We start from the raw sequence: 24,155 nt of genomic DNA, 5'->3' as shown, positions 1-24,155 counted from the left end.
AAACATTTTATATCCAGTCAGTTTAAAATTTAAAAAATAAAAATAAAACAAGGCATACTCAACTACCTGTACTTTGAGTTTTCCTAAAATTCGGTGTTTTTGTCTAATACTTCAATGCACATTTGTTTTAAATATAATAAATCATAATCAATTATTACTAATTAGTGTGATGTGCACGCGCTCTAGAGGCAGTTGATGAGTAAAAAAGTGACTGGAAAAAAGAGAGGCCGGAGAGTACGGAATTGGATGCTTAAACGAAAAGTTTGACCGAATATAGCAGGTGGTAAAAGATATGCGAGCGGAGGAAGGCCGACGTCACGACTCGATTGCTTTTCTCTTTTTATTTATAATCGACTGCGATTTATTTTTGCGAAACGGTAGATACAGCTCTAAATACATAGATTTTATATAAATAATTTGTAAAAAATTGAGTCATATTAATAAAAAATAGATTTTTTTACACTAAATCATATCTACTTTTTTATAAGGGTTTGCATGATACTTATTTGAGTCCTGCTATAGTCATCGCTCCCGGCCATCGCTAGGAGTTACGGTTAGTTATAGAATTTTATTTTATTTTTTTTTTATTTTTATATATATGTATTTTTTAATATCTTTTAATATTTTAAAAAATATATAAAAGTTATAATACTATTAAAAAATACTTTCTTAATTATTAAGTTAAAAAAAATTAAAAAATCAAAACGGTAGAGTTGAGCGGTAAAATAGAGAGGGAAAAATAGTATTATTCTACTTATTTATTTAAAATTTGTACAAATTATTTTTTTATATTTTTATTTGTATACGTCAAAATATGCTTAATTATTAAATAACATTATTTGTATAAATACTCGGATTAGTTCTTATAAAGTTAATTAATTTTGAAATTATTTTTTATTTTACATTGAAAATTTACAAATACAGAAAAAACCACGTTTTTAATATAACACGTATTGTTTGAGATTTTATGAATATGATCATTGATTTAAACATTTGCACAAACTATATACAAATAATTATAACAATTTAAACTTTATTTATTAAAATTTTAAATTAATTTATATGATATAATATAAACAAAAATTATAATCTTCATCCCTGCACCATAAACTTACTTTTATTTTTTATCTTTTTATTTTTTCTCTTAATCAATATGTAATATAAGGATGATGAGTAAAAGAACTATAATATAAATAATTTATTTTGTCTAAATCAAATAACTCATAAATAAATTTGAACTTGTTCAGAATATAAGTGAATTATCTGTGAATATAAAATATAAATGAGTAATGAGGTTCAACTCAAATTGCATTTAAATAAAAATTAACTCATCTCAAAACTTCTTAACTCATTTTATCTAATCATTACAAATTTTTCAAATTTTCATATAAAATAAAATAAATTATTTAATTTTTTCAAATTTTAAAATAAAAATAATATTAAAAAAATAAATTTTAACACTATTTTATTTAATTTTTAATTTTCATCTCGTCTAAACAATCAAGCCTGACTCAAGCCTCTTAATTCACTGCTGATCTACTTGTTGTCTCAACCACTTAACCTGCCCTTTTTTTTTTTAATCAACCACTTAACCTGCCTGCATGTCAAATGAATCACCAAAAACCACTTTCTCCTGTTCTTTATTTTTTAAAGCTCTTTTTCCATCCAATTCCCATCACCCTTTATTTATGTGTTCTTCCCGTGGTGCTCCTTCCTTTTCATTCACCTTTTGATTTTCATTATTATCGCAAAAGTTTGTTGTATTTTTTAAACCATTCCACCTTATTTAAGTTTTTTTTTTATTTTATATTGAGTTGATCTTCTATTTAATAAATAAATAAATTATTGAACATATCCTTTTAAAAGGTAATCGGATGAAATTAAATTATTTTATTTAGGTGAGCTTTAGATAGTGAGATGAGATAATTTTAGATGAAAGTTAAATAAAATATTATTATAATATTATTTTTTAATATTATTATTATTTTGAAATTTGAAAAAATCTAATTATTTATTATATTTTGTGTGAAAATTTTAAAAAATTGTAATATAAGATGATATGAATTTGAGTGATTCTTAAATCCAAACCGAATGATTTTCTTTGGTTGGTTGCCTTAATAGAGACGTGTTTAATAATTTTCTTGCTAGATACAAGTTAAGTTTCTAACAATTATTGATTACCTTGTGAAAAATGATAAATTTACAAGTCTTTTAAATCTTGATATAAAATTGAGAGTAATTATATAAAATTGAGATTATTTTTAATTAAGTGATATGATTGCATTAGTTAAGTGTGAAACAAATTATAATATAATTGTAAAATGTTATAAATAATATTATTACGCTTAATTTATTAAAGACTTTACGGTTCAAAGACATCAAAAAATAATTTTTTTTTTATATAAGGAGGTGGGGGTTTCGAATTCAAATTTTTATATTGAGACTAGATTATATGTCATCAGTCTATTAAACTCTCGACAAAGACACCAGAAAACTTGATCTTGAGTTCAATAACTAAGATTCTATTAAAAAAAAAAAAAAACTAAGATTCTATATTTTCAAAAGACTTATATCTAGAATTCAAGAATTATATTTAGCATTAATAAAAAAAAATGCCTAACAAAAAAGACTGATTAAGAAATTGCAGCAACACTTTCAAAATTCATTTCATTCGTCCACAAGACGTTGAAGGTCTTGATTTCGTGTCCAACAAAGAGGGGAAAGAAATAGTAAGAATTTCTTAGAAAATGGCATAAATCCATGTTTGAGCAGGCACGAGCCAATTGGGTTCGTGAACGTACGGACTTGTTAGGTATAAGAAAAAAAAAAAAAAAGTTTACCATGATTAATCTTATTTACCTTACAACTTTTCCAAAAAATGAGTCATGATTAATCTTCTTGAATAAGCTTTCCTCGTTAGATTGATGGCGTTGGCCACGATGAAAACACATCAATGATAGCCTTTGTCAGTGCCTTTCTTTCTTTTATTTTCCATATTGTTTGTGTTAATGCTCAAATGGACTGAAAAGACTGTCCACAACTTCACTTTTAAGTTTTTAACCCCTTTTTTTATTAACTTGCATGACCATTACTTTGATTTTATGAAATATATGAATATGAGATCTTAGTTAGATATATTTATAATTCATTAGATCTCGTTTGTATTTAAAATTTTATTTAACTCATCTCATCTCATTATTATAAATTTTTTAAATTTTCACATAAAATATAATAAACAATTCAATTTTTTTAAATCCCAAAACAGCTTTCCCAAATCTCGACACAAAATATAATAAATAATTCAACTTTTATTCTACTATTCACAAACCATCTCAACTCATCTCTGAATCCAAACCACTCTTAAATCTTGTTAGTGTGATGTATTTATCTTTGAGTAGCAATATACACACAATCTTTTTTATAATCATTTGAACAATCATATTTTAAAATGAGAGTATTTATATACAGTTTTGTTACTTTTGTAAATTATTTTATAAAAATGTCATTAAAATTGTAAAAAATATTGTTTGTCTATCATTATCTCTTTTATCTCCTCAGACATAGTCTATTATTGAAATATATAGATTATTTTTTTTTATGTCAAAGAATTTTTTCAAGACAGGATCTTTCGGACCCATCCCTGCAGAGTAAATCTCGGTCCCGTGCACAGCATCTTCAAAAATTTTTCTACACAGAACTAGTTAAATTACTGACTTTTCACCAAAAAGTATAGCCTTAAATGATTGTTTGTACTCATAAAGTGTTTAACCAAAAATAAAAACTTAATAAAACCTAAAAGGTTACTTATCTCAATAGCTTAAATAATGTGTCATTCCCAAACTCCAAATTCAATAGATGCCACCCCTTGCAATCTTTCTTCGGTGAACATACCCTAACCACATTGTTCCATGTCTTCTTACCTTGCAAATAAAGTTCAAAGAGGCGGTGCAAAAGACACAAATCTTTGGGACAACCAAAAATAAAAAACAAAACAACCCTACCTAATGTAGGCCGAAGACAATCACATCCTTACTATTAAGCCCCATTTGGTTGTTAAACTCATCTGAGTTTAACTCAGTTTAGTTTAATTTTAAGTTAAGTTTAACATTTAAACACCAAATTTTCAAATTACTAAACTTATATCAACTCAAAACCTTTTTACAGGTAGAACCCGCAACCTTTTTCAATTCAATACTTTTTTACACGTGAGATCCGCAACCTTTTTAACTTCCTTTAAATACATATAAACTCATCTTAACATCAAAACACATTTAAACTCATATTAGGTGGGCTCCATAAAGTTTACTCTACCATCTCAACTCACTATTATTCATAAAAAACTTAACTCAACTCAATATCCAAACACAGCTTTAAAATTCATCATCCCATTAAGTCCTATGTTAGTTTTCTTCTTCTTTTCCTTTGAACTTATTATTATTATTATTATTAAATTTATTTTGCATTCACATAGACTTCAATTTTATTCATGGCTTGACTGTTGGTTAATCTATTATTTATTCTTTCATTTACTCAATAGGGTTTTATCATGACTTCTATGATTTTGGTGTGGTATTAATTAAGTTATGCAAAAAGCACATGATTTCTAATATTATTGGGAAAAAAATGCAATTCTTATACACTATAGGCACATATAGCAACCTCCAATCCAATTTAAAGGAAACCTTTGTTCAATTTATTATTGAGTTGATAGTTTCGCTCAATGGGTCTCAACTCTTTCGAAAATATTCTTCGGTAATTTTATAGAGAAAATATAATAATTGAAAGGCTTAATACATTTATGATAAATAAGTGTATTTTATTTACTTAGGTCTCATTTGTTTTCATAACTATTTTCATTTCAATTTATCTAATCATTACAGTTTTTTTAAATTTTTACACAAAATAAAATAAAAAATTCAACATTTTTAAATCTTAAAACAAAAATAATATTAAAAAATAGTATTATAATAATATTTTATTCAATTTTAACTTTTATCTCAACTCATCTCATTTCATATGCAAAAACAAACGTGAAATGTGTACCAATTACGAGTAGCATAATATTTTTCCCTTTCTTTCTTTCTTTCTTTTGCTTGTGAATTTGAATCTTGGAATTGCTAGATGTATTTTGCAGGTGGTAATCTAGTTAATAACGTAAATTCTAGAGATGAATATGTTATAAAAAAAATTCTATAACAGTATGAGATTTTAATAATAATTCACTTAGCATATTATTTTATATTTTGTATAAGTTTAGAAAAATGCTTTAGTTACAAAAATAATCTATAAAAGTAAATTAAAAAATTGAAGTATTTTGATGTAATAAATTATATTGTAAAATTAATATTATTATAAATTAGATATAAGATGCATGTAAAATTATATTAATTTATGAATTTATTTTTGTAATGTCTCTTTATTCCATAACAATTTTCTAAGATTTATATCTGGCCCATCAGGAGAGCCCACTCCTCGGCCTTATCCCTTTATCCCCTTATCCTCTGGGAGCCCATTATTGACGGTCAATCAGAACGTACCAGTATCGCAGTTGCTAAATCAAGAAACAAGAAGAAAATGGCGGTGATGAAGAGCATGGGAGTGGTGGGCAGTGGCCAAATGGGCTCGGGAATCGCTCAGCTCGGTATCGTTCACGGTATCGACGTATGGCTGATTGACTCCGATCCCAACGCTCTAGCCAGAGCCTCCAAATCCATCTCTTCCAATATCCAGCGCTTAGTCTCTAAAGGTCTACTCTCTCAGGTTCCATCTCAATCTCTCTCTCTCTCTCTCTCCTCCCCCCCTCTCAATGATTTGTACCATGGAGTATTTCTCCACTTAATTTTTAAAATCAGGATGTGAAGATGACCTATTATGGATGAAATGTTAGTAATTTTTGAAAATATAATTGGTGTAAACGTTATGAAAGGCCCAGATACACAAAAGGGACCCACTTTTAGATGGGAGAGGAAAGATTATTAACCCTTGGAATTAAGAAAATAGGTGGGCGTATTGCTCGGCGTAGGAAGGACTATTGGGCTGCTCGTAGCTAGCAGAATCTGGATTTTGAGTTGGGCTGAGTGGAGTTCTTAACTTGACCTTGTTGCTTGAGGATTTCCATAGAACATTTCATTGTATTCGAGGATCAAAATAAAATTCTGGGAATAAAGGTAAGTAGCATTTACTGCGTACCCGATCAAATAGGTTATTTGTTTCTTTGAATTTCACTAGATTTATATCATTTCCAGCTGCACAGATGACCTACTTCAAATATTTAGTGGCTTAGAAACCTGGATTTTGCTTCTTTATTTAGCTGGTTCACGAGCCTGAATGAGTTCCTTAGAGCAAGAGGTAGAACCTTTTATGAAGTGCTTGGTTCTTTTGCCACTTTATTGGTCTACATCACAGGGATTCATTGCAGCTGCCACCACAATCAGTATGGAGACAACAAATCCATGTGTCCATGCAGTGAACAGAGAGTCAGGACATTTGTTCATTACGAGGGTTGACATTGAATTCGTGGGGTTCAGCTTGACTGGATGAATCTATTGACTAAAATAATTAATTTTAAAGCAAGGTCCAATAATTTGAATAAAAATGGTATGGTAAAGAAAATATACTTGTGAGAACAGAAATTTCATTTATAGAATGAAAGAGTTTAATGGTTCTAAAATTCCTGCAAGTTTGTGCTACCGAAACATTAGAATGTTAACAAAATATGTCAACTCTACCTAAAAGGCTGCTGGCAGTAGTGCCTTGGGACGTTTACGATGTACAAAAAGCCTGGAAGAGCTTCATTCAGCTGATATTATTATTGAAGCTATTGCCGAATATGAAGATGCGAAGAGAAAGTTATTTCTTGAGCTAGATAAGATTGCGAAAAGTTCGGCCATTTTGGCATCTAATACGAGCTCCATCTCCATTACTCGTCTAGCATCTGTGACCAGCAGACCCCTCCAGGTTATACTCGGAATATCTTTCCTAGTTCACCTGAAGTTATGATTAGATATCTAATACATTTATCTGCTTGTATAAGTTATAGCGGAGTTTTTGCTTTCTGTAAGTACCTGTACTGTTTTTACTAGACTAGAAATCTGATCATGTCTGACCAACGTAGTTCATCTGCAGGTGATTGGCATGCATTTCATGAATCCTCCTCCTATTATGAAACTGGTGGAGGTCATACGTGGTGCAGACACATCAGATGAGACATTTAATGCAACAAAAGCCTTGGCTGAGAGGTGATTTCTTGAAAGTTCTTGTAATGCAGAAATCTGTTAGTATTTTTATCCCGTTGCACACTATTTTCCCAGCTGCCCTTAGCTGCTGCAGGCTAATAACACACTTTTTTCCTTGGGACCCAAATCAGAGGAAAATTTAAGCTTTAATCCCTGTATCTCTAAATAGTGGCATGGGTAGCAAACTATGCTTGTGTTCAAACCCCTAGGAATTAGTTGGGACGGTGTTCTGGACACCTGGTGCCAATTAAAAGGAAAAAAAAACTATGCTTGTGTTCATGAGATGCAAATCTCTGCACTCCTGATAGGGCTGCTAAATATTTTTCTCCCCCTCCCTGTGATTTCTGCATTGGAAATCATCTTGTTAATGACATGTCATTTCCTCCTTGATAAGAATATAATACAAATAATTAAATCTACATCTTCCTACCAGTTTAAGTTTTTGGGACAAGTAGTAATTTCACATGGTATCAGAGCAGAGGTCTTGAGTTTGAACCCTGACTCTACACTCTATCCAATTTAATTAGATATTCTACATGTTGGCCTACTTATTGTCCCACATGTGTGAGAGAGTGTTAAGAATATGATATAAATAATAAAATCTACATTTTTCCATTAGTTTAAACTTTTGAGACAAATTGTAGTTTTATTTGGTATCAGAGCAAAAGTCTTGAGTTTGAATTTTGACTCTACACTCTATTTCATTTAATTAAATATTCTACATGTTGCGATCACTTATTGAGGGGAGTCTTTCCACACTTGAGAGCGAATGTTAAGAATATAATACAAATAATTAAATTTACATTCTTTTTATCAGTTCAAACTTTTGAAATAAGTGACGATTTCACAACCCTATGCCTGTAAGTAGCTCTTACCTACTTACACTTTATCTTTTGTCTCTTCTTAGAGAAAGATAGCTGTCTATAAATGGTAGGGGCGGCCCTCTATCTATGCAGAGGCCTAAGGCAAAAATTTAATACGAGGCCTTTCCATCTGTAATAAATAATAAAATAAAGTATTATATTATATATAATAGTAAATTTCTATTTAGAATTATTTTTTAACTTTCTAAGAGACAAAATTACTTACTAAATTATTTATCAAAGTTTGGCATTCAAGATTTGCCATTATTCTATATTTTATTGGATAAAATGACTAATTTATTTATTTTGCCTGCGATATAGTTCTTCTAAATAAGATTTATTAATTTGAATACAATTATAGTGAATAACATTCTATGCTGCACAAATGTGTGTATTTGGAAAAGAATCTATTTTTAATGTAATTTAATATTTTCGACTGGGTTTTGAAATAAAATGAAAAAATATTGAATATTTATTTTTGGAGAGTAATAGAGACTAACAATGAGAGAGAGACATAACAGAAGGAGAGGGCTGCTTGATTTGCATTTTATTTTGTGATAATATTTTAAGCTAACGATGTATAACCTATGTTTGGATAACTTTCGTTCATTCATTGTAAAATTTTAGTTAATTACTTTTACTGCCAACTTATTTTCAGGCAACAAGGTGCCAAGGCCTCTTTCTTTTTTTCTTAATTTTTGCCTTAGATTTTCGCAACATTTCAGTCATTTATTGGCCATTGTTCTGTTCCACTATAATGGCTCTTACATTTTTTTTCCCATCTCTCTTTTGTGTCAGGTGAAATTTCATTTTTTTCCTCTTTCTCAATGTATATTATTATTATTTTTGAACCCAAAACTAGTGTTTCGTGTTGGAGGCCTCAGTTGGGGTGGGGCCTTGGCAATTGCCGAAGTCGCCTACCCCTTAGGCTCGCCCTGATAAATGGTAATAGATTCTGCAGTCTTGGGGTGTCGTAATTTATCTGGTGACTCGTGAATTTGCAGGTTTGGCAAGACGGTTGTATGCTCTCAGGATTATTCTGGCTTCATAGTAAACCGGATCCTTATGCCGATGATAAATGAAGCATTTTTTACTCTCTATACTGGTGTAGCAACAAAGGAAGACATTGATACTGGTATGAAGCTGGGGACAAACCATCCAATGGGTCCCTTAGAGCTTGCTGATTTCATCGGATTGGATGTCTGCCTGTCGATAATGAAAGTTCTTCATACTGGCCTTGGAGACAGTAAATATGCACCCAGTCCTCTTCTTGTACAATACGTTGATGCTGGTCGACTTGGAAGAAAACGTGGTATCGGTGTGTATGAATATCGTAAAGTGCCTGAACCAGTGAAGCCATCTCCTCGACTTTGAAACATTTAGCATGGTGAGAACAATAAAATTCTCAAGCTTTAGGGCATCTGTAAATATGAACTATGGCCTACCTCAGTCAAGTTGATAAGAGTCGCAAAATGCTGCATGCAGATGAGGAGTGTATCAGCATGCACTTCTCGTTCTTGGGCATTTGAGCTCTCCTAGTTCAAGGGACATACCTAGTAAATGACCTCTCAATCGGTACGGACCCCATGGTACCTTGTGGTTTTGGACCTATGTTTAATTTTAGTGACGATAAGAAAAGGGTGGTTTACTTCGAGGGTGCCAGTCTTTCCAATTTCATACAAGATGAATATTAGATGAGTTCCTTCATGATCTTACTGCAAAACATAGAGCTCATTATATAGATAACCCAAAAGCTAAACATGAAAGTTATTTGACTAGGCCTTCATACTTTTGCGATACATGAAAATTACCTAGTCTAGAAAATCTCATTCCTTAAATTAAGCTAATTAAAATACTAAATGGGATCATAACACCAACCTCTGCCAAATTCTCAACCCTTAATTTTGGTTTCTACCACATATTTTCATTGCGTTCTCTCACATGATGAGGCCCACGATCGAGTCTCACTAAGTCTCAGATGATGGCGTGAAAGAAACCAACTTTAAGTGTGCGGTACGGTAGCAGCTGTCACCCTTTGGATTATTTATCGCATTCATCGCATTTTCTGTTGATTCCTTGATCATACTGATCAGAGACAGAAACAGAATATGCATAGACTGCAAATGAAGCAATGCAAGCTTGCCATTACGTGTACGTCCTGTGGCAGTGGCAAGTAGATAAAGTCATGCATGTGAATGTGGTGAAGCTGTGCGTATCGGGTCCTTCGTGTATACAACAACAGATTTTGTCATATTCTAGGAAAACCGATCGAAACGGTTGTTGTGACATAAATATTCTTGCTTCGGGTTTGGGATCCAGTTGTCAACATAAGGTACGTATCCATCAAGATTTATATGTCTCAAATTGATTGTCATGCACATGATTCCAACGTAAATTCTTCATGAAAATGGAGTCACAAAAGTCAAATCTGGTAGCTTGATATCACATGGCCGCCTCTACCTATCTTTATCCAAAACTCATGAAAGGAGGATAAATAGTCCAGCCACAATGCAAGAGTGCGATTGGATTGATCTGGTTACAAAGTTTTTGCATCCAGATTGGATGGTGTTGGACTTTAACACCATGTAAAAATTATATTTGTATGTATGGAGGACATATCACATTGAAAGATCTGATTTTTAAATCATATGTATTATGTCAATTATCTTTTACGCCAGCTTGCAAGCAGAAAGTTTTTCTGATAAAATAAAAAATGCAAATTCTATATCATTATTGCTTGCCAGCTAATCAATGTTTTGTGTGAGACAAGGCAATCAAAAGGAAGGAGACCCTCTTTTCCCATGATGCACAGTGAAACACGACCCATGTAGATCAGGAGCCTATTAGAATTATGAACTTCATGGTTCAACATGGGTAGGTAGCCCCCACCATTTTCCCGGTCGAAAGAAGTTGTAATGAGAGAGGCATCTTCTTTATCACTGAAAGAGACTGAATTGGAATCCTATGGGCCAGTAGCTATAGTTTGTTTTTTTTTTTTTTTTTTTTAAATATGCATACCAACATTTATTAGATAAGAAAGGAGATAAAAAAAAGAAGGGAGAGCAGGTTTATTAAAGCTGACCTCTATACTCTCAAAAGGGTGTTGAGAACGACTGAGATTGGGGTAAGGCGACTTGCAACAATGAAGTTCTTATTCCAGTGTCCGTGCTGCTCTTGTTTCTGCTTCATGAAGCCCAAGAAGGGCCAGGCAAAAGTGAAGGAAGCAAAGGAAGAGAAGAAGAAGGAAGCCAAGGAAGAGAAGAAAGAGTGACAAACGTAACCCTCCATCAAACAATGTTGATGAATTAAAGCCAATTTGGTTTCTGCACAACTGTTCTTTCATTCTGCTTCCAGATGATTGATGCTTTTAGTATGCGCGTACAAGCTCATGTAATGCCTCTATTTATGGTTGCTAAGCATAGAAAATAAAATGTCACCTGTTTATTTTCCCTAGATCCATGCAATGCACGCATGCCGGCATCTGGATCTGAAGTCTCTGCCCATATATATATATATATATGTATGTCTATATACCTGCTATTTGAGCATGCCCGTTTGCTGCATGTGTATGTAATTTGATCACTAGCAGATGTGTTCTGCTCAAGGTTTTCTGGAGCATTCATGGTAATATCTGACCTGGATATTTAATGTGCTTACATTTGAAGTATTTTATTCTCATTGAGATTTTCTAAGAGCTATCTCTGCATGAAATTTACAGCAGAGTTTGGAGAGAGATGGACACAATGTGGGGATCCTCTCTCTGATCTAGATCTAAAGTAAATTTCAGACAGAAAATTCCAGAGGATCATCTGGTAACTGGTTTCAAGGCATGGCTAATGCCTTTTTTATGAGACTGCCATGGAGATATAATGAATGCATGCTTTATTTCTCCACCGCGGTGGGTTATCTGACGATTTGACAAATGCGAATTCAGAGATTACAAATTTTTGTGCTCAAATAAGCATGCTGATTACTGGAACCTGCTCGTGTGCATTATTGTTTAACAGCATTTAAAAATGGAGACAGTTTAACTTCCATCTGCATTTTCTCTCGAGGGAAATGCTGGTTTAGCATTAGGCATTATAGGCAGCCGGGGAAAATGGAAAAACAAGGCCAGAGAGGAGAATTTCTGCTTACTTTATGGTTTTCATGGTCATTTCTGCTTACTTTAAGCACCTACTTTTATTGAAAAAAGATGACTGAAAGCACTAGCTGTTTAAGACCGATGCTGTTCCACGGTTTTTGTTGTACTGGACTTGGTGGACTACCGATGTGGTTTGAGTGCTAAACAGACAGTACCCAATGTTTGTTTTTTTCTTTATTGTAGCTGTACCCATCAACGTTAGGTAATTATGCAAAAAAAAAAAAAAAAAAAAAAAAATGTTAGTTAGGATAAGTTTTGCATAAATTACTTTTAAAAAAGTAGACTCCATTACAAAATAATATATATATATATATATATTTTACCTTTTTTCACGATGTGATTTGCTTTTACAAAATAATATATATATATATATATATATATATTTTACCTTTTTTCCCGATGTGATTTGCTATTTTACAAAGAAGTCAAACGATAGCGTGAAACTTGTACAAAAAGTTATAACTATGTTATTGAATTCTGTTATATACAGTCATTTTTATGTATTTCTTATATATTCTACCTATGTAATTAGATAAAACAGTTACTTTATGTTAAAAAAATGATATAATCAATCACATTAGTAGAGTGTAGAATAAATTTTGACTGCACATAAAATTTTTGTATGCTATTACATATTTAAGAATAAACACGTGAATGTGGTATAAGAATAAATAGTAATACCAAACCCAATCTCAAAATTTTTGGTGTTAAATTTTATTTTTAAAAAATAAGTTGAAATTCTTTAAAAGATAAAGAAAATATTCATTTTTTATAATAAAAAACAGTTTTGTATCGTAAAAACTAAGTGAATGGATTTTGTTCTATTATAATATTAATGGGCACGTACCATTCCAAAAATCAATGCACAGGTTGCTAAATGATGGAAAATGGGATAGAAGGCAACTGCTTTGGAAATGCAGTATGCATGTGATATGTTTGACAAAATGTAAAAGAGACAAACACAGGAAAGAGATGATGAAAATATAGAAATAATATTAGATAGTCACGCTGGAATTCTTCGAAAGAATTCCTTCCTTCAGACAAACAAAATAAACTTAGATTCTTCTAGATTCCAGATCACTCCACCACCATCCCCTCCCATGTAAATATACTAGAAGACGCCCCTTCACTCAACAACTACCAGCAAAAGGCCATGGATCACTTATCTAGACTCGTGGGTCACTAACTACTTTAACAATCAATTAAAATAAAAGATAACAAGTAGGAGGCCTATCAATCCCAACCCAAATTAATTGGGTTCATAACAAATTCCCCCCTTTAAGCAACCTTGTCCGCAAGGTTGGAGCATTAATAACTTCAGGCCCCTTTTGAGCAGATTTACAAGTTTGGACATCTCTCATCCTAGAAAGATCACGTAATGATGCCTTCAGCTTATCATGTATCACTAAGCATCGATTGATGATATTTCGGACCTGCTGAACGGCTGTTTGCACCTCATCCCACTGCACTTTGCCAATTAAAATGGAGAAGCCTTGGAGATTGACAAATCCACATGCATGTACACAATGCATATCCACACTCAGAGATATAACCTTGGCACTCAGATCTACAGCAGCACAATTACTGGCGGCCTATTTAAAAAACTTCACCATTAGGCCAATCGCTTCTTCATCAGTAGCCTTATTATTAAAACAAACAAGAAGAATTTGATAGGCAACTGAACTTCTAAGTTGCTTACTATGAGTATCATATCCTGAAATGCATTCCACAACTCGCAAGCAGTTTAAGTCCCTGGGAACTCTGCAAGCAAGTGATTTTACTATCTTGTTACAGCTGTTCTTCCATTATTTCTCTGTGAAGTAACTGATAAGTGATTGTATATATTTGTATAAAAGCACTGTCAGACCATGAAGCTGGGTATCTATGGACAAAAAAATAATGGCTTCAACTAACTCTTCGGCTTCTAAGGTTGAAAGGATAGAGAGTTTATTCCTTACATGACTACAAGCAACAACAAATATGAACCAAGATCTAATATTTTGGGGTGGCCCTCCATAGCTAGAACCAACAGGCAAAGAGTCTCTGTTGAATGAAAACTTATATTGCAATCCATAAATTTCAAGAGCCCCTTTTAATTCAAAATAGCTAGGAAGCCAATCAATTTGTACAGGCTCATCTTTTGATGACAAAACAGCACCAGGTCCCCCATGAACTCGAAGGCTAAGGTCCATTTTTCCTGGATCAAAACATTCAGGTGTAACCTACCTAGACAGTGTGCAAATATATAGTGTAAAGCCCATGGTCTCAACCATTTTTAATCCATGGTTTCAGTATCAACATAACCCATCTTGTAAAGATATTCATCATCCTTTATCACCACAATTAAGATTGAAAACATGCCATTATCAGGGTCTAACACCCTCTCAAGCAATTCATAAGACATATTAAACACAACCCAGGAATTTTTTAAATAAATCTCATAGCAAAGAGACTCATTTCCACAAGAAAATCACATAATATAGTAATCTGCTTACTACTTTCTAGGATATCAACCCAACAAATAACGAAATTACCACATGTAGAGATAGTCTTCTGGAAGTTCCCAGCTTGATGGGTGTGGACTCCTGTGGCAATCACGACTGCTTTTATTTCACCCTCTTCACATGTGGCAGTAAGGGATTCCAAAGCATTGTGGTTTGCAAAATCTTCAAACTGAATGAGGACTTTTTTTTTTTTCCCATAATTATGCTTCACTGCGGTCATGAAATCATGAACAAGTTCAGCATATTCCTACCCAGTAGCCTTCCTTTGCCTAGTGTAGTGTATAAGGAAGTATTTTTAGATGACAGCTCCTCCACGACATTCTTGCTAAGTCCACTCATCAAACTCATCTTTTACATTCCACACCGTATTTCCCCGTTTTGTGGTTTCTTCAGCCAAAAGCTCAGCAGACGATCCTTTTAACTCGGTTAGCCTCTCTTATTCAACAAAATCATGCTCAAAACTGGCAGGTGAATAGATTGGAAGTTTAAGATCCTCCTTTGGCCAGTTCACAACAGTATTGGAAAATTTTGGGGATACAAAGAGTCTAGGATATCTTTTAGCAAAAAATTTCTCACTCTTAAAATTTTCAACACTCTCAACCATGCGGGCCTTTTCATCACTCTTCATCAAACCAAATGCTGGGATACACTTTTCATCCCTTCTAAAATTGCCTACACGGCAACCATGCTGTTCATAAGGGGCAGTGTCCTCAATATTAGTTGACTGCATTGCAACCTTTTCAATCTCCTCTCCCACACCCTTAAATGCATCAACTAGGTAATCTCTTCCTCTATCAAATGGTTCAAAAACCACTTCAAGTGGCAATATATCAAACAGAGAGTGAGCAAATAGTTTCTTACCCATCAGATTTTCAGGTTGTTGCAGGTTGGCAGTGAGCTTGGCCCACTTCTCGGACCCAAGGAAGGTGTCGTCAAAGAGATTTCTGGAACGTGAAGGGGGTTGGGCTTGTGATTTTTTGGGATGGTGGGGTTTCTGAGGTGCGAGTGATTTTTGGGGATGGTGAGGTTTCTGAGACGTGAGTGATTTGTGGGGATGGCCGTGAGTTTTGTTTTTCTCTTTCTCGCTTCGTCTCTCTCCAAATCTCTTCTCCACTTCGACTGCCTCTTCTTTTCCTTCCTCTACAAGTTCATCTTCATCTATCGATTCATTTGCCATCTGTAGTACTGAGTTTTGTATTTCTTTGATTGAATCCGTAGCTTCCTTTTCTACTCCTTCCTCTTCTAATTTTTTTGAGCCAAACTCTTCCTTCCTCATATTTATAAGAAGATACACACTTCTCAGTATTTTTGTATCTATTAACTCAACCTCATCTTTCAAAAGAACATCTACATCCTTCGATATTTGTTGTTCCAATGAATATGTATGTCTTCCATGTGTGTATTCAATGTTCAGCTTCACATAATAAATCGTAAAAGAAGGTTCAACTAAGATTTTTAAATTTTTTCCATTTGAACATTTCATTATAAGGACCATTTGTCTTTATACAATTCATCATAGATTGCATGGTGATAATTTTGAAAACATACTTGAAGTTCTGCATTACTTAGCTCCATGGCAAGATCGTGGGCTCTAGATACCACTAAGGATCATAACATTCTACCACGTTTTCGAATCCGACGTCTATGACGGCCCACTCTATCGACACTGACCCGATAGTAACCCTTTCTCTTTTGACAGCTTCACTCATCTATCAATATTTAATAATTTAACACTATATACATACAAAGTACCAAGACATTTTAATCGAGCCTATAAGTTGCTCCCTCCGTGACTTGAACCCATGACGAGGTACCTGCTTTGATACCACTTGTTAAGGGGCCAAATTGGGTGGCTGCTTGTATAAAGGGAAAAGTGATGGAAATGGGGATAGAAGGCTACTGCGTTGGAAATGCAGTATGCATGCGATGTGTTTGACAAAATGTAAAAGCAATGAACACAGGAAAGAAGATGATGAAAATATGAAAATAGTATTAGATAGTCACGCTGAAATTCTTCGAGAGAATTCCTTCCTCCAAACAAACAAAACAAACTTAGATTCTTCTAAATTCCAGATCACTCACAACCACCCCTCCCCTATAAATATACTAGAAGATGCCCTGACAACTCATAGCAAAAAGCCATGGGACACTTATCTAGACCCGTGAGCCATTAACAATTCTAACAATCAATTAAAATAAAAGATAACAAGTAGGAGGCCCATCAAGCCTAGCCCAAATTAACTAGGTTCATAACACATTCTTGCCCAACTCAATGGGATCTCAAGAAAGGAATGGAGAGAGAGAAGGAAGGAGCCGAGGGACAAAGCTCGAAGAAAAGAAAGGGTATAGGAGAAAAGAGGGGATGTGATATAAATGAGAGAAAGATGAGACCTAAAGCGAGGGGTGACAGGGAAATAAAGGGAGGATGGGGAAAAAGACTTTGGGGACTTCCAGGCTTCTTTGAGATTGCTTTTGGGCGACTGAGAGATGGAGCTTCTTTAACCTCTAGATGGGAAACTCTACTGGGGATGTAGGCAAACCACGTAAATCTTTGTATCTTGCTCTCTATTTATATTTGCTGTATTTAGCTCCTATATATTGTAATGGATGTATGTACAGATACTGTACCGTGATTGCAGACTGTCATTGTGGGCCCCAAATCACTCCGATCGGGGCCCCAACTGTCTCAGTGGGCTAGAGGTGACTCATTCTCCCTTTTCAGCCTATTCTTACAAAATAAGCATCAACAATATAGTTATTAGGTTGTTCAAACGTCACACATTCATTTAAAAAAAAAATGTGATATATACACAATTAAAATATCATTTATGTTTTCTATTTTTTTTTTTTCCAATGGATAGAAAACAGAAATTGTCAAAAGTCGGATCTTACGCCATCACATGCATGGCCGGAATTGTGACGGTGGTATAAATTGGATGTTCTATCTTTACTCATTTTAAGTGGACCTAATTATGAAGTTAGGTCCCGTTTGGAATTTGGATTGAACTGAGATCAATTTAGTTCAATTTAATTTTAAGCTGAATCTAACATCTAAACTTCCAACTCTCAAATTATTAAACTCATTTAAATTTAAAATCTCTTTATACGTGAGACCCACAATATTTTTCAACTTAACAACTCTTTATATGCGAGACTCACAACTTTTTTCTAACTTTTCATAAATGCATCTAAACTTATTTTAACATCAAACACATCTTAATAAGTGAACTCCACTAAAATCACTCTATCATTTCAACTCACTTATTCTTTCTCACAACACAAATTCATGCCCTTTTTCCTCGTATATATGCATTTTCGACTTGTAATATTAATTGATGATCAGAAACTAATTTTACAGTTTACTCCTAAAAGTACGTACGTAAATTAATACATACTCAGAACCTGTAAAAACCTCAACAAAATGTATTTGATGTCGATACGTACGTACGAAGATATCGACAAACGATATCCACAGTACTATGCAAGACCGTACGTAGATCCCGGAAGAATCCCCGGAATGGCGATTGATTAATGTCGAGTCGGTATTTTAATTCATGGCTTCCGATCTTTTAGTACGCAGGAAATTAGATTAATTAATTGCTTTTCGTCATTTCTTGACGAATTCGTTTTAATATTGTTTATTGGGAAAATGGAAACTCAGTCCTTAATTTTTTTTTCGTCAAATAGATTGAACAAAGAATAACTAATTAAATGGCATCTCGAATATTTCATGTGGTTCCTATTTATTGCGTTTGTACCACTTATATATTTATGAACATTAGAAAGAAGGAAGGTGGAGAAGTACCGGAGGAGAGAAATGTCTCCGAAGAGTACCATCTCAGATAGTAATATTATTAATGCACCTTTGCTAGAGGGTAGTGGTCATGACGATCATGGCTAAGAAGAAATAAAAGGAGGGTACTGGTGGAAGAGAGTGCTGGACGTAGACGAGGCCAAGAATCAGCTCTTGTTTTCCCTGCTGATGATTCTGACCAATGTTTTCTATTACTCCATAACCGTGGTATCCGTCGTGATCGCCGGCCACCTCGGTAGGCTTAAGCTTGCCGGTGCTACTCTGGCAAATTCTTGGGCAGTACTTGTCTCGGGCATTGCTTTCATGGTAATTGATCTTGTAAGGCCCAGTTTTATTTTTCTTGGTGAAGCCCGAATCGCACGCGGGGGCCCAGCCTTTTTGCTTGGAGGTGTGCGAACAACGCTGTTTTGGGGGTAAGTTTCCCTCTTCCTCAGCTTCCCGAATCCTTCTCCCCCTCTTTCTATTTTCGGTTTCTTCTGGTTTCCTCCGTGTCCTTCTCTTTCACGTAACCCACTCCCCCTTCCCGAGTCCCTCTCTTCGCTTCGTGCAGTCTGTTGGTGAGTCCGAAGTCTTGCCCTAGCATTTTCTCTATTTTTTTCTTTTCCTCACTTTCGGTTTTTCCCTCAAAATCAATTTCTTACTCTGTCGCATCCCTCTATTACAGCAGATCACGGTGCCTCTCTCTCTCTCGCGTCCCGCTATTTCTGCAGTTGGTGTTCTCTCTTTAAGTTCGTCTCTTCTCTCCCTCTTGCGCTGCGTCATCATCTTCAGGTATCTCCATTTTCCTCTAGTCGACGCCTTTCATTTTATTGGTAGTTTATTTATATTTTTTATTTTTATTTTTCTTCTTTCTTCAATATAGCCCCTGTTTCATTGTGCTGCTGCGTGGGGTGTTTCCAGGTGGTGTTGCTGCGTTTTCTCTCTATTGGTGGTTTGGTTTTTAGACGCTCATCCACTCTCATTTCTTGTTTGTTCTCTCCCATCTGTGAAGTGATTTATCTCCTTACCGTAGTGTTGACGCCGAACTCTATCAAACGGGTAAGTGGTAAGGAAACCGAGTGTTGTTTTACATTCCTATTTCATGGTGTAAATTCGTGGCTTTTGATGTTATGATTCTTGGAAAAATTTCTACTTTTTATAATCTGATGTTGGGGGCTTTGTATTCTGTTGGTGTTTCTTGTTGAAGAAGAATTTATAAATGGTGGCTTATGGGTGTTGGCGAGGTGGTGTGAGAGGAGTTTTGAAGTTGTGTAATGTTATTTTAGTTAAATTGTTGATGGTTGCTTGGAGTTATAGCTGCTGAAATGAGGGTGATTTATGGATGATTTGAGTTGACATTGGTTTTGATGGTTGTACTGGACAATACTAAGATTAGTATAGAGTTTTTGGGTTGAAATGCGGGCTGTCCAGATTACTATATAGTTGTATTAGTGAGTTGTTTTGCTATATTATTGGTTGGGATTATGAGTTTTAATTATTATATGGACGTTATGTCAATTGTTGTTTAATACTCAGTGTATATTTTGTTTCTATCAATAGGTGACGAGATTTTTAGAGGTCGATTTCAAGACATAGATAATACGCTGCAAGAGTCAAGTAAGCGGGGTTCCTATGCTAGGTTTTATACAAGTTAATAAAACTGAGGTTGACTTTATGAAAACTTGCATATTTGTGATGTAATGGGAACTTGGGAAAACAAAGTTCAACCTCGGTCGCTTATTTGCATTATTCATGAGATCTGTGTGAAAAAGGAAAAATATGTTCTGACATGCATTGTGTAGACATGAGCTAAATTCTGTCATGTGGTTTCTGAAATCTGAAAAAAGAGCAATATTGAGAATCTGAAAAATTGTGCAGTTATTTAGAAAGATCTTCTGGCTTTTGTTTTCAGTGTGTGTAAACTGGTTGATTCTGTTTTGGTATTCTGTATTATTTTGATATAACATCTGAAAACTTTAGGCATGGTGTACTGGTTTTTTGTAAATGATTCTGTCTCTGCTCTGCTCTGCTCTGCTCTGCTCTGTTTTGGGTTGGTACCAACTTCTCTGTCTCTGAGTGCACCCACTTTGGAAACAAAGTGGTTTTATTGTGGTCTTTCCTGTGTGCATACTCGGGACTCCGAGAAGAATAAAGGAAATATTTCACCTCTGTCTCTGCCTGGTTTGGCCACCGGGGTTAGCACAATCCTACCATGGGGGTGAAACATGGTCTCTGCTCTGTGTGATACTTTGTTTTGATGTGATGATGATACTCAGTTTATGTTATGCCAAAGTATTACGGGTTTTACTTGTCTTAAAACCATCGCTCTGTTACATTTGAAAAATATGTTTTTGTTCTACAAGATAACTTTGTAAAATATTTTGTTCTGCATATTGTACTTTGTAAATGCTCATGTTTGCATGCTAGCATATGTCTCTTTCTTACTGAGTTGTTGATAACTTATCTCCTCTTTCTTCATAATATTTTCAGATGATATGGATAGTCCAACTGAGGACCGGGTTTATTTTGGTGAGCATGATTAAACCGAGAAAGGGATGTTAAGAGAAGGAATTTTGATGTCTTTCAGATTTAATGTCTCTTAGTTTTAATTTTATCTTGGGTTAGTAAGACTCGTTAATTTATCAGTTTGGTTTGTTATGACTATTAGGAGATTGTGGACTCCTTAGTTTATTTTTGTTCTGTTACAATATTGGTTTTATGGAGTTTTCAAGGTGTTTATTTAGAAGACTTGAGTTTGAGTTTAGATGATAAAGTTTTGTTGAAGATTTATTTTAGTTGTGTCGAGAAATGTGTTTATAAGTCACAAGTAGTAATTCTCCAAGCCATCCAGATTTGGGACGTTACAGATCTTTTACATATATATATATATATATTATGATCTGAGTGTCTGTTATCTTCTTTTCATTTTACTGATCGTATACGTTTCACCAATGATCTCCAAAGTCTAATGTCGACGTTTCCGATCGTCTTCGATCTTTCTTGGTTCTTAATTTTCTTTCGTTTTTTGGCTTCTGTTTTGTTTTGGGAGAGCAAGAATTGAACTGATCAATTCTGTAAAACAAAACAAAAAGCAATCCCCTCGATCCTAAACGTACAAGCATTTGATGATTAGTCTTCAAATTAACTTTGTGCTCATGAATCCATGATGTAATTATATATAGAAGTAGTTGACTATTTAGTGTCCTCTGGCTCTTCGATCAATCGTATGGTCTGATTATTGCATGTAATTAAGAGGAAACGTGAAGTGGATGCGTTTACCACTGCGCATGTCTCTAAAGTACAAATTTCGCCAAAGTTGTGACACACAACCACTTTCATATAAATATATATAAGCCCACGTTTCACGTAATTATGTTTTAAGAAGTAAAGATATAAAACTAACATTATTTTATAAAAATATCATTATTTAAAGTGATGTGTAAATATTATTACTCTAATTTAAGAAAGTTTTACAAATCAAGATGACAAAAATCACGTAAAAATTAGATGTATGGTAAAATTTCTTAAAGCATAATACATCAAAGGATATGATTGGAGATTATATAAATTAAAATATAGCATGAAAATACATTGCCATTTTTCTTTGAATGAAGCAGAGAGAGATATGCACGATATGCCAATATCAACTAACGATATTCCGATATGCCAATCCTCGCAAACATCGATCTTACTTGTGTTTGATCTTCAGAATATCCACTTCAATTTTAACTTTGTCTCTGTGGACTCGATCATTTTTATAGAACCAAATATGATAGGTAGCAGAAGAACAGGCTAGAATCACATATTTTACAAAATTCTGTTCCTTAATCTTTCAGGTTGTCCCTCTTAAGTTGTCCTTCCATGTCCAAGCTATATATTTTATTAGACAGATTCTCACCCAGATTCGTTTTCTCAATGAATTAGAGCAGAACAATAGCTGGCTAAAGTACCCTATTTAACTTTTAATTGATGCTTTATTGTCGACTCTTAAGCATTTTTGTTCATGTTTTTAGATCATCGGGTTAAGTGGAGTGCTTGAGACACTTTGTGGGCAAGGATTTGGAGCAAAACTATACATAATATTGGGGATTCATCTTCAAGCTTCTTGTATCACATCTTTCTTCTTCTCTATCATTATAGCTGTCATCTGATTCTACACGGAACCCATACTCATCTTACTTCATCAAGACAGTGACATTGCAAAGACTGCTGCTCTTTATATAAAGCTTCTTTTTCCCGGATTATTTGCATGTGGTTTCCTGCAAAACTTATTAAGGACGTTCCTTCAGACACAAACTGTTGTTTGGCCCCTGGTTGTATTCTCAGGGCTACCGTTGGTTATTAATGCGGGTATTGCATATGCTTTAGTATACAGGACAGCTCTCGGTTTTAAGGGTGCTCCTTTGGCAGCTTCCATTTCGTTATGGCTATCAGTCCTTATGTTGGCCGTTTATATTTCTGGTGCAAAGAAATTTGAGCAAACATGGATTGGATTTTCATCAGAATCATTCCAATACATTCTTATAAACCTGAAACTAGCTAGCGTTGCCTTCTGCAGCAATGGTATGGTAAGTGTCCTTATCGTACTCTCCTCAGATGCGGTCATGATCAACTTAAATGTATTTTAAAATTTTTTCCAGTTTCGAGTACTGGGCTTTCGAGATTCTAGTTCTCTTAGCAGGGCTGTTGCCAAACTCAGAAACAACTACTTCGTTGATTGCAATGTGGTAAGTTCCAACTATTGTTTCCCCTGGTTGAATCAGTTATAGACCTGATGTTTTTGCTAGATTAATTTTTCTCATCTCTTTCTGGATTACAACTTCAGCGTGGATACAGAAGCTATTGCTTACATGTTCGCATATGCAGGTCTCAGTGCTGCTGCAAGGTCAGTTATCAGAATAACTTCTTTCCAGTTGTCTTATTGTTTTTAGGCCCTCCATTTCCCTATCCTGTACCGGATACAAGTCCAAACTTTAAACTTAATGTGGCAGCACAAGGGTGTCAAATGAGTTAGGTGCAGGCAATCCCATCCGGGCTAAGAGTGCCATGGCAGTGAGTGTTAAGCTCTCTATGCTTCTAGCGATCACAGTTGTTTTGGCTCTAGCACTTGGTCGCAACGGTTTCTTCAGTGCAGATATCATAGAGAAATTTGCTTCAATGACACCTCTGCTTGCAATTTCAATATTCCTTGATTCAATGCAGGGTGTCCTATCAGGTCCGGATCATACAAATTTTCCATAGCACGCCGGCCTATCTGATATCTCTCCCCCATGTCTTCCAACTATTTTTTTTTTCCCCAGTTTCAATGCTAATGATTTTGGACACTGCAGGGGTGGCCAGGGGATGTGGTTGGCAGCACTTGGCTGCGTACCTTAACTTGGCATCCTTCTATTGCGTCGGTGTACCAATTTGAAGTACCGTCACCTACTCCAGAAAAAAGACAAAAAAAAAAAAGGAAAAAAAATATTCAATTACCTAATGTTTCTCCTGTATTTGTGGATAGGCTAATATATATGTGGCCTCTTCTGCCAAGGCGGCAATGGCAACAGGGAAAGCCCACTTTCTGTCTAACTGAATTCCTAGCAGAAATGCAGCGAAGGATACATACAGGCCAGC

The 24,155-nt window shown here is 34.5% G+C and overlaps 2 protein-coding genes and 1 pseudogene across 5 annotated transcripts; all 3 read left to right on the top strand.

Moving 5' to 3' along the window:
* The first annotated feature begins 5,525 nt into the window (after nucleotides 1-5,525).
* LOC121234511 (3-hydroxybutyryl-CoA dehydrogenase) lies at nucleotides 5,526-11,765 on the top strand. 4 transcript variants are annotated; one of them, XM_041130464.1, is made up of 6 exons: nucleotides 5,619-5,760; nucleotides 5,933-6,167; nucleotides 6,246-6,348; nucleotides 6,736-6,957; nucleotides 7,126-7,238; nucleotides 9,103-11,765. In XM_041130464.1, exons 3-6 carry the CDS (start codon nucleotides 6,328-6,330, stop codon nucleotides 9,470-9,472), a joined length of 726 nt encoding a protein of 241 aa, XP_040986398.1. In that variant the 5' UTR covers nucleotides 5,619-5,760; nucleotides 5,933-6,167; nucleotides 6,246-6,327; the 3' UTR covers nucleotides 9,473-11,765. The 4 variants fall into 4 exon arrangements, with proteins under 4 accessions (XP_040986396.1, XP_040986398.1, XP_040986399.1 ...); XM_041130465.1 differs by adding an exon at nucleotides 6,419-6,597 and having other exon boundaries at nucleotides 5,933-6,348; XM_041130463.1 differs by having other exon boundaries at nucleotides 5,933-6,348.
* LOC121234512 (UPF0329 protein ECU05_1680/ECU11_0050) lies at nucleotides 11,241-17,110 on the top strand. The gene is made up of 2 exons (XM_041130466.1): nucleotides 11,241-11,365; nucleotides 17,044-17,110. The coding sequence occupies exons 1-2, from the start codon at nucleotides 11,241-11,243 to the stop codon at nucleotides 17,093-17,095; spliced, it is 177 nt and encodes a 58-aa protein (XP_040986400.1). The 3' UTR covers nucleotides 17,096-17,110.
* Nucleotides 17,111-18,563: 1,453 nt separating this feature from the next.
* LOC121235572 lies at nucleotides 18,564-23,952 on the top strand (annotated as a pseudogene).
* Nucleotides 23,953-24,155: the final 203 nt, after the last annotated feature.

Source organism: Juglans microcarpa x Juglans regia, chromosome 6D (assembly GCF_004785595.1).
Source record: "Juglans microcarpa x Juglans regia isolate MS1-56 chromosome 6D, Jm3101_v1.0, whole genome shotgun sequence".
Taxonomy (NCBI): domain Eukaryota; kingdom Viridiplantae; phylum Streptophyta; class Magnoliopsida; order Fagales; family Juglandaceae; genus Juglans; species Juglans microcarpa x Juglans regia.
The sequence above is the reverse complement of the archived record's forward strand: the minus strand, read 5'-3'. Positions and strand labels throughout refer to the sequence as shown.

Excerpts from the sequence above, each read along its gene's own strand:
- LOC121234511 (XM_041130462.1), top strand. The coding sequence starts at position 5,575 with ATGGCGGTGATGAAGAGCATGGGAGTGGTGGGCAGTGGCCAAATGGGC. Across the intron at positions 6,958-7,125 it reads TGACCAGCAGACCCCTCCAG|GTGATTGGCATGCATTTCAT; the intron begins GTTATACTCGGA and ends GTTCATCTGCAG. Across the intron at positions 7,239-9,102 it reads ACAAAAGCCTTGGCTGAGAG|GTTTGGCAAGACGGTTGTAT; the intron begins GTGATTTCTTGA and ends GTGAATTTGCAG.
- LOC121234512 (XM_041130466.1), top strand. The coding sequence starts at position 11,241 with ATGAAGTTCTTATTCCAGTGTCCGTGCTGCTCTTGTTTCTGCTTCATG. Across the intron at positions 11,366-17,043 it reads GCCAAGGAAGAGAAGAAAGA|AGAGAGAAGGAAGGAGCCGA; the intron begins GTGACAAACGTA and ends AAAGGAATGGAG.